Genomic DNA, 16,153 nt, shown 5'->3' on the forward strand with positions numbered 1-16,153 from the left:
GGTTGTTTGCAGGCATTTGGTCTAGTTGAAAGAGAAAAAGATGTCTTTCAAGATAAAACTTCTCTGCCAATAGATTGTACATTATTTTCACTTTGGGATAGTAACATTGGAATGTACCTTCAGAAGCAGCAGCTTTTTGTTACGGTTATGTTTGATGGAATTTTTTTTTCCTTTTTCTTTTTTCTTTTTTCTTTTACATTTTTGTATATGAGTTGGTACCTTTTACCAATTAAAAAAATATAATTATGTATATATTTGATTGCCTATAGAAAAACAAATTCAAAACCGTTAATATCTTTGATTGAACATTATTAGCTGAAGAAAAAGATATAGGTACTACGTCATGAAGTATACATTTATCTACAGAGCTATTTCAAAAGGAGTGTCGATCTTAAAGTGAAAACAGATAGGAAAAAAAAAGAGGAAAACGAAAAGAGAACTGAGTAATTACTAACCGTGTAATACTCGAGTTGTATACTTTCTTTGTCTAGTTACTTATGAACATTATATCATCTTTAATGTTTTTAATGTCGTAGTTTTATATTTTTTTTATTAGATAATTTTGTTCCATAAGAATTTCTTATTTTACTAATAGACTGCAAAGCCTAGATTTATAAATCATTTTATTATATATATATATATATATATATGATTTGCATACTGGAATTGTCTCATAGAATAAATTATAAAAATGTATATATAATGTAAATTTTATTTTTTTATATATTTATAGAACTTAAATTGTTTGAAAAATTAAAGCAAATGTTTGGATGGAAATTTTAAGAATAAAATCACATATTCAACAAGAAAAAAAAATATGTGTACTTATTTAAAGTCATTTATAATAATTTTATGAATATGAAATCATGATTGATTTATGTAAGTGACTCAGAATCAAAATGTTGAACAAACTAAGACTAATAAAGAGTGTTGTAATGTATGAATTGCACTTAGATTTGTTTAGATATCTTATCTCTATAAGTATTTTAAAAAAAAATAAGATGATTTTTTTATCCGTTAAAATTAATTTATTTTCATGTTAAAAATAAATATTTAGAAAAAATATATAGGAGAATTTCTACATGTTCATTAAAAATGAAGTTATTCTTTTTCCTTTTATTTTATTTTAAAATAATCATGTTAAAACTCATTCAAACATTCACAATTTGAAACCAAGCAGTGTATGAATTTTGCACTGACTATTTATTACAAGAAGGACCTTCTACAAAATTTTATTCGTGGAAGAAACCCATCCTCACATGTCTATCTTTATTTCTAAGTTATCCTCAAAAGAAAGTTTCGTGTGAGTGGACAAAAGGTGTACAAGTAATGTTCCACGCACTTCAAATTTTCCACTTGTGTGAGTCACCCAACCACACAATCTAATGAAATAAATGGACCACCAAAAAATAGCAATTCTTTTAGTCCAAAGCATTGGAAATTGCTCTACCAAGCTTTTTGGCTCACATGAAACCTAAATAAGGGAATCCATGGTCAAATATGTGACACAAATTTGATGTTAAGTTTCTATGAGAATTGAACAACACCACGAATCCTTCTTTCCCACCACATCATTTAGCCTTCTCCTACTTCCACAAAATCAGCATTTTTCTTCCCACAACCACTATTGACTACCTCCAAATTTGTTATATCTTGCTCTTTCCCACTCAACAAATTTGATTCTTCTTCATTCCTCAACACTTCCAATGTATTCCTTACCTCAACACAAGCATACACCAAACTTGCACCATAAAGTTTGCAAGAATCGCTCACCCTTTCACCCATTGCGGGTGTGTTGTTCCACCACTTCTACACCAAAATCCAATGTTAAGCCATTGGTCATTGAGCCTAGACTCGTGCCTGTGGTACCAAGGGTCATTACCACCATTGATGAACATCGTCCAATTAACAAAGACACTGATTTGCAATCAACATGGTCTCACAGAGCATGGGTGACAGTTGGGTGCACAACTTTGCTCATTTCCTTGGGAGAGTCTATAAAGGGTGCAATGGATTCAAACATGTGGGTTGAACCGATTATAGCAAGTTGGGTTGGTTACATTTTAGCTGATCTTGGATCTGGGGTTTACCATTGGGCTATTGACAATTATGGTGATGGCTCAACCCCAGTTGTTGGAGCTCAGATTGAAGCCTTCCAAGGTCATCACAGGTGGCCTTGGACTATTACCAGACGTGAATTTGCTAACAATTTGCATGCATTGGCACGTGCAGTGACCTTCACTGTGCTTCCTATAGCTATATTTTGTCATGACCCCATTGTTCAAGGATTTGTTGGAGTGTGTTCTGGCTGCATCATGTTTAGCCAACAGTTTCATGCTTGGGCACATGGCACGAAGAGCCGGCTTCCGCCGCTCGTGGTGGCGTTGCAAGAGACTGGCGTGCTAGTGTCACGGTCACAGCATGCTGCACACCACCGGCCACCGTATAACAACAATTACTGTATAGTGAGTGGAGTGTGGAATGATTTTTTGGACAAGCATAAGGTCTTTGAAGCCATGGAAATGGTACTGTATTTTAAAACTGGGGTTAGGCCTAGGTCATGGACTGAACCTGCCCCTGAGTGGATTGAGGAGATTGAGACCTCTTCTCAAATCCAAACCCAATGATGTTTATTCTCTTCTCCATTAATTTCTAAATGATTTATTGCACACATGTGTGTGAATGGGTAGCTTTTGGCTCATGTAATTTACTCTATATTCAAATTATAGTTTTTTAGAGGTTAAATATATGAAACAATGGGATGTTTATGTTGTTACTTTGTCAGTTTATGTTAACATGTGATCTCTGGTTGCAGGTTGAGCCAATGGTGTTAAGTATAAATTTGTATTGTCATTGAGAATATTTTGATGTTTCTTACTTTCATAATTATAGAAGTGATTTGTTTCACTTTTGTTTTATTTTCAAAAACTTGTATTAAAAGTAAGAACTGATGACAATACACGTGTATTCAAAAATTTGTTTCACTCTGGTTTTTTTTTTTTTTTTATGATATCAAGTTCGAGTAAAAGGATTTTTAGATATAAACAGAACTATTTTGAATAGAGGTAGTAAAATTAAATCATTTAACTACCGCAATTAATATCAAATAAATTATTTATTTATATTTAACTTGAGAGATAATAAAAACCAACATCTCTCGATTCTATTATATCGTTTACATCTTGGAATCAAATATTAAATGGGAACCTATTGCGCATTATAAAACATTATTAGCTTCAATTTGCAATGCTTTACAACATCATGAAGTTATTTGTCATGGAATAAACGAAAAACATATTAAACAAATTAATCATACTGGTTTGCAAACCAGACATTCTAAGCAAAAGTGGGTCATAAATTCTTGTGCTGTAACTGGATATAAGTATGCACGTGATCAATGCTTCCATGATTTTAATAAGTGGAAAAAATGGGGAAAGAAACTGAACAAAGTCCAAATAATTGTACTGCTTTTATGCAAGCACCATTACAGAAAATTTAGTATATATTCCAGTTCAACAAGTACCATACATACAAGTGTATATACTAGATTAACATACAAACAACTAATCAGATTTTAGGACAGAATTCGAGAAAGAAAAAACAATGATAAATCCAATTTTGAAACAATCTAAACATACACGGGCCTTTAAAAATCAGACCAAAGTTTCCTTTCCTCTAAATTTATTAGGTATCAACTGCTGTTGAAGATGAGATAGGAGACACACAAGGAAACCAGTACCTCCGTCTACCATCTCTATGGCCGTCATCAATCATGGCAAGTCCTTCCTGCATCAGCCAACAGTGTTTCTTTATTGTATATGATTTGAAATTGGAGTGTGTTAATAAGTTAAGAAAAAGGAAAAGATTTTTCTTGTATAATTTTTGGTTATCTTACATCAAGTAATGTATCGAGGGCATCAATGGCTCGGCCAGAACTCCAAGATAACCGTCTCTCTACTTCATCGACTGTCACAAATCCTTGAGCCTGCAGTAAAGAAAATGTTATGTTCAAATAGCGAAATGATGCATAGCTACTTTTGCTACATTAGATAAATGAACAGAGGAAGTCTTTTCTTCACAAGTAGGAATGCAAGTTCTAACTAATATCTATCAAATTAAACCACACCATGCGTCAAGTTTCTTGACTACATGATGAATTTTGGTAACAAAATTAAAATTAAATCATATAATCCCTCACCATTAAAAATATAGATTGAAATTTGAAATAAAGGATCTATATAAATTATTAGGGACTAAACCTATATTCACCGAGTGACAACTTCTTTCTTCTATTCATAATAAATTACATGTTACCAGACAGAGTAAAGATAAAGTCCATAAGCAACTTGCTCTTTTGTAAGCCAAAAGAGAACATCAACAAACTAGATTGGTATCCTCCTATTCCATTAAGCCACTCAAAATATTCAGTCTTATCCTCAACAAGCAAACAAAAAGCAAGATCAAGTAAGTTCACAGTCTCCCGGCTCTTAGAAAACATGAAAGGAACAAGTAAATAGTGATTACACCTTAAAAGTTAAACTAGGGTCATACACGTGAGGATCCAATGAAAAAAACACATACATAATCCAAAAAGGAAGAAATAGTTGTTACCTGGGCAAGTTCGAGAATTTCGTTGTGGTCTTTGTTCAATTCAGTTGGAACTGAACGTACAAGTTTTCTCTTTCCAACAGAAATTACTTCAAAACCACTACCCAACACCTGAAATTTTGGTTATACATCAGTATGAAACACCGTGGGCTCCAAAAGGACACATGTAATACATCTCTCAACAAGTGGTGTGTATCAAAGATGTTTCAAAAAAACTATAAAGAAGGAAAATATACAGCTCAAACACACATGCACTCCACAATTCAAATGCTCTTCCAACATATACATGCAAGTTAGGTTCACTGTGTCTAATTTAGTTAATCCAACTATAAGAATAGTCGTCCTCTTTTACTGAAAAAGACACAATAACGATGAAGATTGGTTCATTATAACACTGGCGTCTTTAGATAAGCACTGGGATCCATTATTGGATATTCAGTAAATAGTGTGGTTGCACAGATGCTAAGACCTTGAAAATATTTTTTTTTTCTTTTTCCAAAATGATTTATTATATATGAAATACTTTGAAACATAAAGACCAATAAACAATAGTTGTTTATCTTCTATTCACAATTCACAGATTTAAGGAAGAGTTTTGTCCTATAAATTTTCCCTAGTTTACTCTAAGAAAACTGAAGGTCATTCTTACAACTTAGGGCCATATTTCCAAGCACGTCCAAATTTGTTAAAAGAAGAGGAGTCCTCCCACAAGTAACCCTTCCACATCCCAAAATCTCAATTTCCCTGTTTACCCGAGTATTATGAAGTTTCTTATGCTTTTCTGATACACGTGCTTGACCATTACCATTTGTGATTTCTGCTCATACCATCATCGAATTTAGTAAGTCTTGGGGAGAATCAAAACTCCTGTCCCAAACCAAAATGTTGTAAGGTGGACAACAATTAAAACAAATCAAGAATCTAATGTAATGGAACTGGGAAGAATGAGATGTTGCTGCTCAGTTATGGTCAATCCAGGGCAGAACTAATTAATGGGAAAGTGTTGAGGGCATGCTGTAAAATTAGTAGCACGTTTACGTTGAAAAATGCATTGATGTGCATACATATGGGATAACAAAAACCTTAAACACAAGGATTTGAGTCAAGGATACATTATCTACATCAAACTCATAAAAAGTGATAGTCATGATCTAGTTTATGGGCAACCACCTTCAGCTTACTAATAGCTCGTAGGCAATCATCCTCTGAAACAACTCCTCGATCACTTTTTCGTCTCTGGCGAAGGAGATGGCAGAGTTCCTGCAGGTTGATCAATCCTCCATTGTGTGCTCTAGTAGCCAAGCAAATATCCACTATTTGAACTCCTGTCTAGTCAAGTAGCTTGTCTTAGCATACATACTAAGAAAATGGTGAAGATAACAAACTTGGATTTAATGTTAATTCAAAGTATAAAATCAGTACCAATTTATAAAATATAAAAGATAAACACTTCAACAATCATAAGTTTGCCACAAGGTGAATTAAAATGTTTTGTGAATAAAACCATAATAGCAACCACCAGTGGAGATAAATGGGCATATGCTAAATATAATTCAGATCAATCAAAGTATCGTGTTCGTGTGCACTGCTAAGTATGATATGTTTGCCTATAGCTAGCAGTTTTGATAACAATCTTCCTGATGCTAAGTCTGATACCCTAAAAGTGAACTTGGTAAATAGGATGACAAATTCTATTATACATTCTCCCAGAATTTGAAGTGTTATTCTTATTTACTGGAATAAAATCTCCAGTACTAAATTCAGGCATTCCTATAGTTCAAATTCGGAATAGTTCAAGACACTACAAACTTTAGCATTGCGGCTCTTATCCATTATTTTTTTTCTCAGGTATTCTATGCTAATTATCACAATATAATACGAATACTTATACATAAAAGATCCAGACATGCATATCAAACTTATTTCAAACAAGGTTAAGAAATATATCACTAACCCAGTTCATAATAGAAGTCACCAATTCCTAACAGCTCTGCCCAGAAACCCTTGTTTGAGGCCAAGGGATCCACACCAACTTTAGCGCACATCTCATGAAACTGTGATCTGAATGCAGGGTTCTTGCGTATGTCATTCTAAACAAATAAATCAACCATTAGAAACATTAAATTTAATCTAATTGCAAGATAAGTGACAATTAAAGTGATATTTCATTATAATACCCACACTAGAAACCATGAGCAATGTGTGTTGGTATACATTAGGTAACCACAGCCCCAAAGTTTCAAGGCTATCAAATAAGTCAAACACGCCCTTTAAAAGAACTCCAGCGACAGCTAAGTCAGGAATCAGCAAGCAACATAACCATAACTAAGGTATTTCGAATTCATCTTATTCCTACGTCCCCCTATTAGGATGAGTTAAACATTTCTCAACTTTTATAAAAGAAAAGTCAACAAAGTCAATGCATTTTAGAAAAACGAAATTATTAAGTATTGTTGGTCCTATTAGAGGTCTACATAGATTACTGTAATCCTAATTGAAGAACAGGACCAACAACATTTAAGTTTGTACTCTATTAATTACCTAAAAACATCAAAAGCAACTCCTTTTCCACTTAAACCATCCAGCTCTAAAAACCCAAATGAGTTTTCCCGACACCCCATCATAAAAAAACGGCGCAGCAGAAGAATGAAACAATTTGACACACAAATGACAAATAACTTGATGACATATCAGAAAAAATATACAATGCAGAAACTATACCAATAATATCAAGACAGAAGTGAAAACTAAGCATCATGTTCAGCATAAAAAACCAACTCATCATAGCACCACAATATGGCTTTCACTGTCCACAATAAAATAAACAAGAGGGTAAAAAACGTGGGGTGAAGAAAACAAAAATAAAAGAGGACCTTGTGTTTGCGAGCGAAATCTTCGAGCTGAGAGCGAAAGGTGGCAAGCTGCTCCTTCATCAAATCCGTTCTGATCTTTGCGACATTTTCACCCAGCAAACGGAATTGATCCCTCGCAGCAGCGTGCGTCTGCAAACCTCCAATTCCTGGCCTTCTTCTCATCTCCCTTTATCCTTCGCCGACTCGAGGTTCCAATTTTATGGCTTCTAACGAATTGGGTTTTCTGGGTGCGGATTTTCGTTGATCAAATTTAGAAGGAAGTGAGGAATCTGCTCAGAGAAAGAATTAAAATAACAATTAAATATATTTTTATTTCTTTATATTGAATGGTAGTTGTTTTATTTTTATATAATATATAAATTTTTATTTTCTTTTATTTTTTCTTTCTTTCTTTACAATTTTAAAATAGAGATTTTAAGTCCTGATATTCATTTTAAGATGTAAAAAATGATACATATTTTAAGAATGTCAGATATTTATATTATATCACATTAATAATCAACATTATTAAAATGATAACTTGATTTACCATTCACTGTATACATCTAAAGTCATTATAAAAAAAATAGGTTTAATACCCAATTTTGTCCTCAGTTTGGTTCGGAAATCTCAATTTAGTCCCTCATTTTAAAAGTGTTTGAAATGAGTCTTTTCTTTTAAAATTTCGAGTCAAATTAGTCCCTTCCGTTAAATATAAGCAGACGGAGTTAATGGAATGATGATCTGGCAGTAATTAATGATTAGGTGTCAAAACACAACTGTCTGCGTGCTTACGTGGTATTAAACCTTAAATTTATATATGAAATGGCGAAAACACCCTCACACATCCACCTTCACCTCACTTGCTACTCACTCACACTCATTCTCACTCTCTTACTCTTCTTCTTCGTCTCGTCTTCGTCACCTTCGTTTCAATCACACCTTCTTTTTCAAAATCACATTCTAGGGTTAGGGTTTCCGCATTATGATGTGAAACGATAGCACGCCTCGTCCACCATCTCCTCTGAAACCCTCCCCTTCGCCGCGATCTCCGCTCCTCCTACCATGGGAAACTGCTGCAGATCCCGGCCGCCGTGGCCCGCGAGGATGTCAAATCGAGCTTCTCCAACGCAGACCACCATGGCAAGCGCGGTTCCGGGGCTGAGGCTGTCAAACAGAAGGCGCCGATCACGGTCCTCGCTGGCGTGCCCAAGGAGAACATCGAGGACTGCTACCTCGTGGACCGCGAGCTCGTTGTGACTTACCTCTGCATCGACCGTGACACGCGCGAGCTGCTCGCTCGCAAAAGCATCTCCAAGCGAGGTTGCTCAGGAAGCTCAGGACGGCTGTCGACGTCGAGGATGTCCGCCGCGAGGTTGCCATCATGCGCCACCTTCCCGAGAGTCCCAGAATCGTGCCACTCCGCGAAGCCTGTGAGGACGACAATGTCGTTCACCTCGTTATGGAGCTCTGCGAGGGGGGTGAGCTCTTCGACCGGATTGTTGCCCGCAGCCAATTTCTGAATAAAATCCTTTCTTCCCCAATTAAAAAATCATTTCTGAATAAAATCCTTTCTGCGATTTTGTGGTTTGTTTCTGGATCTTCCTACGAGAAGACGAACTCACGAGACGAAGGTGATGAGGCGCGAGGTGGTGGCGGCATTGGGGCACTTATGCGTCACGGCTTGCACTTCTTCGTTATTCTTCATCCTCATTTCTCCTAAACCCCAAATTCAGAAGCCCTCCAAAATCCCCTTATTACCCTTTCGTCTTCTCCTGAATTCCCACCACAAAATCCAACAAAGACGACAACCACAAAACCCCAAACCACAACCGCTTCGACTTACTCAAACTCTCGGTAACCCTTACCGTCATCTCTGCCTTCCCTGCAGCGAAATCGTCCAGCTCAAAAGAAGGATGGGATGGGAAGCTGAAGCACATAATCAAACCTATTTCTGCGAGATTGAGACAGTGGTTCTGGTTGTTTTGAATTATTCGAGAGTTTTGAGGACCAATTAAAAAAAATCTAAATTTTTAATAAAACCCTATCTTCAGAACACGTCAGGACGCACACAAGCAAATTATGACACGTAACCAGTAACTGATGCCAGATCATCACCCTATTAACGCCGTTTGATTATATTTAACGGAAGGGACTAATTTGACTCGAAATTTTAAAAGAAAAGACTCATTTCAAACACTTTTAAAATAAGGGACTAAATTGAGATTTCCGAACCAAACTGAGGACAAAATTGGATATTAAACCAAAAAAATATATGTATTTCAAATTAAAAATGTAGAAATAAATATTTGATTTAAAAATCATAAAAACAGAACATACTATAAAATTGCTATAAAAAGAATAATGTGAAATATTTAAAACTTAGTCTCAACATCTCATAATTTGGCCTTAAGATCTATAAGTTTATTAAACTATTGCAAGTTTATATCAACAAATCAGAGTGGCGCAGTGGAAGCGTGGTGGGCCCATAACCCACAGGTCCTGGATCGAAACCAGGCTCTGATAAAAAGAGTAAATTTTCTTACTTTTTTTAAACTATCGAACTGTTAAACCTATTTCACCCTTACAATACCTACCTATTCTACTGTATATTATGTATATGTTTTATCTATTCAATTCTTGAATTACAATTATATATTGTATTCTTTGTTTGTGTCAAATCCTATGAAAATTATTAAGAAAAATTATAATCTCATAATTCATTTTTGTATTTATTTTAAGAACAAAATTATATCTTTTTGAGAACATAATTCTAACGGTGAGTTTTCGAGACATGAACAAAAATGAGTAGTATGTTCCAGTAAAATACATTCAGATGAAAAGCATTTTGACAATTGATTAGCCACAACCAACCTCATTATTCATCTAAAAGCTTTTAGGTAAAATAACGAGTATGAGTATTAACCAACCACCTTTCCAATTTTGCATGTAAAATGGTCTTGTTGACCAAAATTGCAGTATAATAGTATATACAATCACTGTGTAAACCAGATTATCATGTTACCCTCATTTCTTCTAAAACTTCCCCGTTTACATGTGTAAACTATCAACTATGGTAGTCCTAGAATGTCTAATGAAGTTAAGCCAATGGTCAAAATCTATGTTGATGAACCAGTAGCTTCCTTTGGTATCAGAAACAGAAAAGCAACTGGGATGAAATTGCACAAGGCACGAATTATGATGCCCAAGAGAAGATTGTCAAATGATCCTGAATCAATGTTCAACACAGAAGCCAAACCAGCACCCAAGAAAGACCCTAGTGTGGTTCCCAAGTTGTTTATTGACATGAAAAGGGCAAATAAAGTCCCTTCAATTCCTGGAGGACATAGTTGTCCAGATAAGATCAAGAAAGGCATAAACCTGCAGAACATTTTTTTTTTCAGAAAAAATGACGGTTAGAAATTGAAACTAAGTGTGTAACTCAAAAATTAGTTCAAATCATTGTGATTCCAGCAGCAAAAACATTTACACTATCAGTGTATTCTAGCAGTTGAATAGCCTTTCAGATCCTTGAAGTGTATGTCGTCTTTTGTCTAATATAAAATCTATTATTCACATTAGTCCCTTAAATGGATGGAGTTAACTAACTCTTAATTTTGTTGGCATGGGATGTTAAATGACATGTAACTTTCCACCATGTCTTTCACAGGAGTGTCAAGTTTGCAAGGACCAAACTAAATTATAATTAAAATTAATATTTAATGATCAAACAAGCTTTTCTTTTTCTTTGTCTTGAAACTAGACCTTCTTCCTCCTTCTTCATCTTCTTCTTCCTTTTTCTTCTGTATATTCTCCCATTTCTTCTTCTTTTTTCATCTTTTTAATATTCTTGTTCTTCTTAAAATCTCAATAAAACATACTAGTTTTCTTCTTGCCCCTTCCTTTTTTTCTCATTAACGGGTCTTATTTTCAGACACTGATTTTGAATTTCAACACATTTAGGGACTAAACAGAAAGCCCCATATACTACTGAGGATCTGAAAGGGTATTCAAAATACTCAAATTATATGCATAAAATAACAAGTTTTTCAAGCTTATTATGTTTTTATCTTGGACGTAATTTTCACATATACAGCCATGTGCATCTTTAACTAAATAAAAAGTGAAGCAGTAACTAACTTGAATTGATTGATTCCATCCACAAGAGCTGAGCCAAAAAGCACCATAATCTTGTCTGAGATGCCAAAGGCAATATTTTTCCTAGAAACTACCACAATCTGCAGAAGACTCAAGAAGGCCAACCCAATATGGGCATACCTGTTTGTTATCAGGATGAAACCATATCAGTATGTTAAATATTCATTAGTTAGCCATCCACAAAAGAAAAATAATCCTTAGTTTCTTACATGAGGATTTTTCGTAGGGTCATATACTTTAGGAAACGATTATAGATGAAGGTTCCCAGCATAAGTCCCAACCAACCAACAACCTTTGCAGTCCCAAGGAAAGATGCTTCTAACTTTAAAACCTCCGTATCAAAGTAGAAGATGACAGTTGAAAGATCCGGAATGGTAATGTGAGCAAGGAAAAACCAAGACATAGGTCTGCCCTCAACAACATACGACAAAGATTATTAGTGACCAATGACCATGTTATAGCATATGCATGACATGAATTAGCTTCACTAGGTAAGGCCTTACACAAACGCACACATGCAGAAGAGTATAAAAATGTAAAGCATAAATATCTCACATGTTTTTACTAGTGTTCTGTTAAATTACTTGTTAGTTTGTGTAGAAAAAAATTCAGGTTACCAAGTTCAGATTACTTGGTTCATTAAATATTGTTGAGTTATTAGGTTCTCCGTTTCCTGGATTCTTTCCCATGCATTTCTGTATATAATTCAGGGTACCTTATATTAGAGATTTTAGGATAAAAATGATATCAAATGTTCAGTGTTCTTCAACAAATCATTCACCCAAACTAATTCACAGTTCTGAACCATTACAGAAAATCATTTGATGGTAACATCTCTTTGTTTCTAGAGTCAATAGGAAAAAGGATGCTAGAGATTATGTTAATAGTACTCTTCTTTCAAAGATATAAAGGTCATGATGTGAAGAAAGATGGAGATAATTATTTTAACAGGCTGCAGTTTACATAAGTAACCTTCCGTGTCTATGTAGTTAGATGGTTGCAGAAACTAGAGTGAACATGTTTAATATCCGAAGTAAGAAAGAGGTAAGAGGATTCAGGTTGCAGGTTTACTCAAACTATACAGATAAATAAAACACTCAGAATTGAAAATATTCACACCAGACAAAAACTTTAAATATTACGTTAGTTACCTCCAAATCATTGGCTGTCTAAATGCACGACACAAATCATAAATAGCTTCTTTCAAAGAATGGAACCACTTTGATACCAAGGAGTCCTCTTTCTTCAAAGTCCTTGAATTTCTGCTATTTACTGATCTCCCCTTTGCGTTCTTTTTGCCCTTCTTTCTTCTTCTTGTGCTGCTGTGGGACGTTTCTGTTAAAGAACTACCTTCATCTAGAATATTCATATGTGAATCTGTCACAGTTGAATCCTCTGGTGAAATTTTCCTATTTAGTGAGTTCTCATCCACAAAACAGCATGATAATAACTGTATGCATGGTAGCACACAGAATAGAAGAAAAATAGCATCTATCCGCAAATTGGATAATGCATATCCTCCTAACAAACTCCCACATATTCCTCCCAAAGCCATAGAAAACCATGATATTGACTGGAGATCTCCTCCAAAGGAGGCCCTGACCAACAAAGCATGAACTTAATCAGGCTGTAAGAAAAGCATTCAGAAATATTACATGAACAAAGATCATACTCCAGAGTCAAATCGAAGGTTAGATACCAATATAAGATATAAAATATCCACCATTAAGGTTCAGAAACCCTCTAGGTCAAACCTTATCTATGGGTCTGATAACTGAACTAAGGCTAAGTTAAAGGTAAGGAACAAAAGTTACAAAATTAAATCTGTATTGGTAACAGCCTTGATTAATCCATTATATTGAAAGATTAGAAATTTGTGTGTTCACAGCAAGAGCTAACTATATATAATTCAGTTTCAGTGAGATGGGTGACATGCTAGTATAAAATCAATATAAAAGTTTCTGGCAAAAGAATATAAAATATTTCAGTGTCTATTAACTTAAACATGGTAGCAAACAATTAGAAATGATTATAAAAAAACACTCACTCCCTGTTCCTTTTCAAAATTTCATTTAAGTGATCAAGAATCAACACGCACACCATTGACATTAACATGTTCACCATTCATCACACAGTATTTGATTTTGTCTTTTATCCTTGTTTTGAAGATTGAAAAAATTGCAAACAGGCTACAAATTTTGAACTACAATTCTAATGTTCTATTCATCTTTTTGTTTCTGCATTTTTGTTTATTTGTTGTTCCATATTTTTGATTTACCAATACCTCTATAGGTAGGAACACTATTCAATATGAAGTTTGTCTGCAGAAAATGAGAATCAGGAACCTGTGATACAAACATACCGGTCAAATCTTACTGCCTCGGCTATCATTGCATCAACAACAACATCCGCCATGGCTGAGCCCAAGTTTTGTGCAGTCAACAATACCATCAGGTGCCATGTTGAATCCCTCAAGGTTGAATTTAAGCCTAAAACCAACCATGGCACTAGGGAAAGCACAGTAGCAATCACTAAGTAGGGACTCCGTTTTCTTCCTTTAATTGGAATGCAATCAGAGAGTATTCTGTGTATCAGTAGCCAAATCAGATTGCAAGGAGATAGTGTAAAATTGATTCAGTAAACTAACAGTTACACATATACAACGGCTAATTAAACTGCAGCTTTTAACAGTCGACACACTTCTGTAGATTGGAGAGGTACATAAAAACAATAGTAAAATTTCTGATGATGAAGTTACTCTTCACACTGAATTTAGAGGTTACTTATTCATCCATAATTTAGGATATTGCATTGTGCATCTGTGTCACATTTTTTTCCCATTTGATGTGAAGATCTGTCATTTTGAAAACCTCGAGCTTTTGCTTTAATGAAATGGAAAAAAAAAATTACAAAATCTACCATAAGATAGAGAATACATTAGTTTTATAATTACTACTTTCTATGCATGACAAACCTCCCTCTTATTGGTGTTTCTAATCAATTTGAAAAAGCAATGATCCATACCCATATAACGGTTTAATGCTCCATGGAAAAAACGCTACTGAAAACACGAATTGGGAAGCTGAAGGTGACAACTTCAGATTATCTTTAAGCTGGTAGGAAATCGCTGTCCACACAAAAGACCTAAAACCCTGCATTAATTAATTGAAAGGATAAAACAAAAATGCAAGATATTAGTTACCCTTCCAGCAATCCAATATCAGCGGGTAAAATCATAAAATAATCATTTCTCAGAAAACGTAAAAAAAGCCCTGGTTCAGAGAAATTGTCCACGGAAAAAGGACAAAACAAATGAATTGACCAGTAATACCCATTTTAAGAAAACCAAAACGAAACGGTCAGAATTCAGATCTTAAAGAAAAGGGGAAAGTAAACTAAAACCACCATCAAATCCACAAAAAAGTAAAAAATTTAGATGAAAAGAAGACAAAGGGTGGAGAATAGAGACCTGGGTGAAGTAAATCAAGCAAATCAGCCAAAGAAAGACAGCCCCAAATGCAGCATTCAACTGCTTCGTCCATTGGATCATTGTCGACACAAAACCTCACTCTTCGGAACCCTTTTGCTTGTGCCTTCTTGGGTGTTCTCAGTTCTCACTACGAAGATGGTGCTGATTCATTCCAGTGCTGTGTTTCAAAGCAGGGACAAAGACAACAATTTCCGTTTTCCCTCCCAACGGTTTCAACAGGTATGTGAGTTATTCATTTTGACGGTTTTGTCCCTTCCCATTACGTTTGAAGTTCGCTTCAACGGGGTTATCTCCGTAATTTAGTTGTATGACTTACACGTTCATGAGTCGAACCAGATTTTGCCACGTTTGCAACAGGGACCCACTGGAAAGTGACAGTGACAGTTTGACTTTTTTCATAAAATGGCCTTTGATTGGCCAATATATTTGTATTGACTGTTCTTGTATTTGAAAGTCTAATTCTCATACTTTAACATACCTTTTAATTATTCATTTTTACCGAATAAATTTTATTGATTTTTTTTCTATAAGCTCATCTCAAAACAATATTTCTTCAATTAAACATATGGTAATATTATTTACTACAATAAATCTGTTCATGTAAGAATTCCGTTATTAAAAAATCAAATTCATAACGTGAAATAGTATTATTAATACTAAAAAATAAATTGAAAATTTAACTTTTGAAAAACAGAATTTTCAACCGCGCATAATATATTTAAATGTTAGAAACCTGATTGGAATTTGGGTTTTAGAAGGTTGAATTTCCAGCTATAATCAATGTCGTCCAACACAGAAAATATACTAAGAATTTGATCATGAGAAATTTTTGGTGAAATTTTTCATTTTTCTCCAAAAATTAATGAAATAAGAAATAAAAAAATTAAGGAAAAAAATAAAAACCTGACGTTAATTTCGACCAATTTTTCAATTTTAGCATTCGTTCATAATGCAAATTTGGCTCGATGGAACCGAATGAATTGGGAAAATTTTTGTTTGAAATAGATTTATTATAGAAAAAATAAATAAAATTGTACTATTAATC

At 34.5% G+C, this 16,153-nt stretch overlaps 3 protein-coding genes across 3 annotated transcripts; 1 reads left to right on the forward strand and 2 right to left on the reverse strand.

Moving 5' to 3' along the window:
* Positions 1 to 1,568: 1,568 nt before the first annotated feature.
* Positions 1,569 to 2,830, forward strand: LOC124822779 (fatty acid desaturase 4, chloroplastic-like). Its single transcript, XM_047294836.2, has one exon. The coding sequence runs from the start codon at positions 1,707 to 1,709 to the stop codon at positions 2,625 to 2,627; it is 921 nt and encodes a 306-aa protein (XP_047150792.2). The 5' UTR covers positions 1,569 to 1,706; the 3' UTR covers positions 2,628 to 2,830.
* Positions 2,831 to 3,441: 611 nt separating this feature from the next.
* LOC148201052 (vacuolar protein sorting-associated protein 22 homolog 1) lies at positions 3,442 to 7,761 on the reverse strand. The gene is made up of 6 exons (XM_088112037.1): positions 7,482 to 7,761; positions 6,563 to 6,698; positions 5,779 to 5,933; positions 4,612 to 4,719; positions 3,896 to 3,985; positions 3,442 to 3,786 (listed from the first exon to the last, which is right to left on the reverse strand). Exons 1-6 carry the CDS (start codon positions 7,641 to 7,643, stop codon positions 3,685 to 3,687), a joined length of 753 nt encoding a protein of 250 aa, XP_087968163.1. The 5' UTR covers positions 7,644 to 7,761; the 3' UTR covers positions 3,442 to 3,684.
* Positions 7,762 to 10,381: 2,620 nt separating this feature from the next.
* LOC148201053 (putative folate-biopterin transporter 4) lies at positions 10,382 to 15,332 on the reverse strand. The gene is made up of 7 exons (XM_088111654.1): positions 15,088 to 15,332; positions 14,643 to 14,770; positions 13,981 to 14,202; positions 12,770 to 13,216; positions 11,828 to 12,025; positions 11,601 to 11,738; positions 10,382 to 10,841 (listed from the first exon to the last, which is right to left on the reverse strand). Exons 1-7 carry the CDS (start codon positions 15,166 to 15,168, stop codon positions 10,580 to 10,582), a joined length of 1,476 nt encoding a protein of 491 aa, XP_087967780.1. The 5' UTR covers positions 15,169 to 15,332; the 3' UTR covers positions 10,382 to 10,579.
* Between the last annotated feature and the right edge of the window lie 821 nt (positions 15,333 to 16,153).

The sequence above is a fragment of the Vigna umbellata genome, chromosome 4 (genome assembly GCF_029865625.1).
Source record: "Vigna umbellata cultivar VRB3 chromosome 4, Vumbellata_1.0, whole genome shotgun sequence".
Classification (NCBI taxonomy): Eukaryota; Viridiplantae; Streptophyta; class Magnoliopsida; order Fabales; family Fabaceae; genus Vigna; species Vigna umbellata.

Bases quoted from the DNA above. Each gene is read 5' to 3' on its own strand.
- LOC124822779 (XM_047294836.2), top strand. From the start codon at position 1,707: ATGTATTCCTTACCTCAACACAAGCATACACCAAACTTGCACCATAAA.
- LOC148201052 (XM_088112037.1), bottom strand. From the start codon at position 7,643: ATGAGAAGAAGGCCAGGAATTGGAGGTTTGCAGACGCACGCTGCTGCG. The intron at 5,934-6,562 runs GTTAGTGATATA...TTGACTAGACAG, and splicing joins TGACTTCTATTATGAACTGG to GAGTTCAAATAGTGGATATT. The intron at 3,787-3,895 runs GTAAGATAACCA...TGGCTGATGCAG, and splicing joins CCCTCGATACATTACTTGAT to GAAGGACTTGCCATGATTGA.
- LOC148201053 (XM_088111654.1), bottom strand. From the start codon at position 15,168: ATGATCCAATGGACGAAGCAGTTGAATGCTGCATTTGGGGCTGTCTTT. The intron at 12,026-12,769 runs GTAACTAACGTA...TGTTGAGGGCAG, and splicing joins AGACAGCCAATGATTTGGAG to ACCTATGTCTTGGTTTTTCC. The intron at 11,739-11,827 runs GTAAGAAACTAA...GATAACAAACAG, and splicing joins ACCCTACGAAAAATCCTCAT to GTATGCCCATATTGGGTTGG.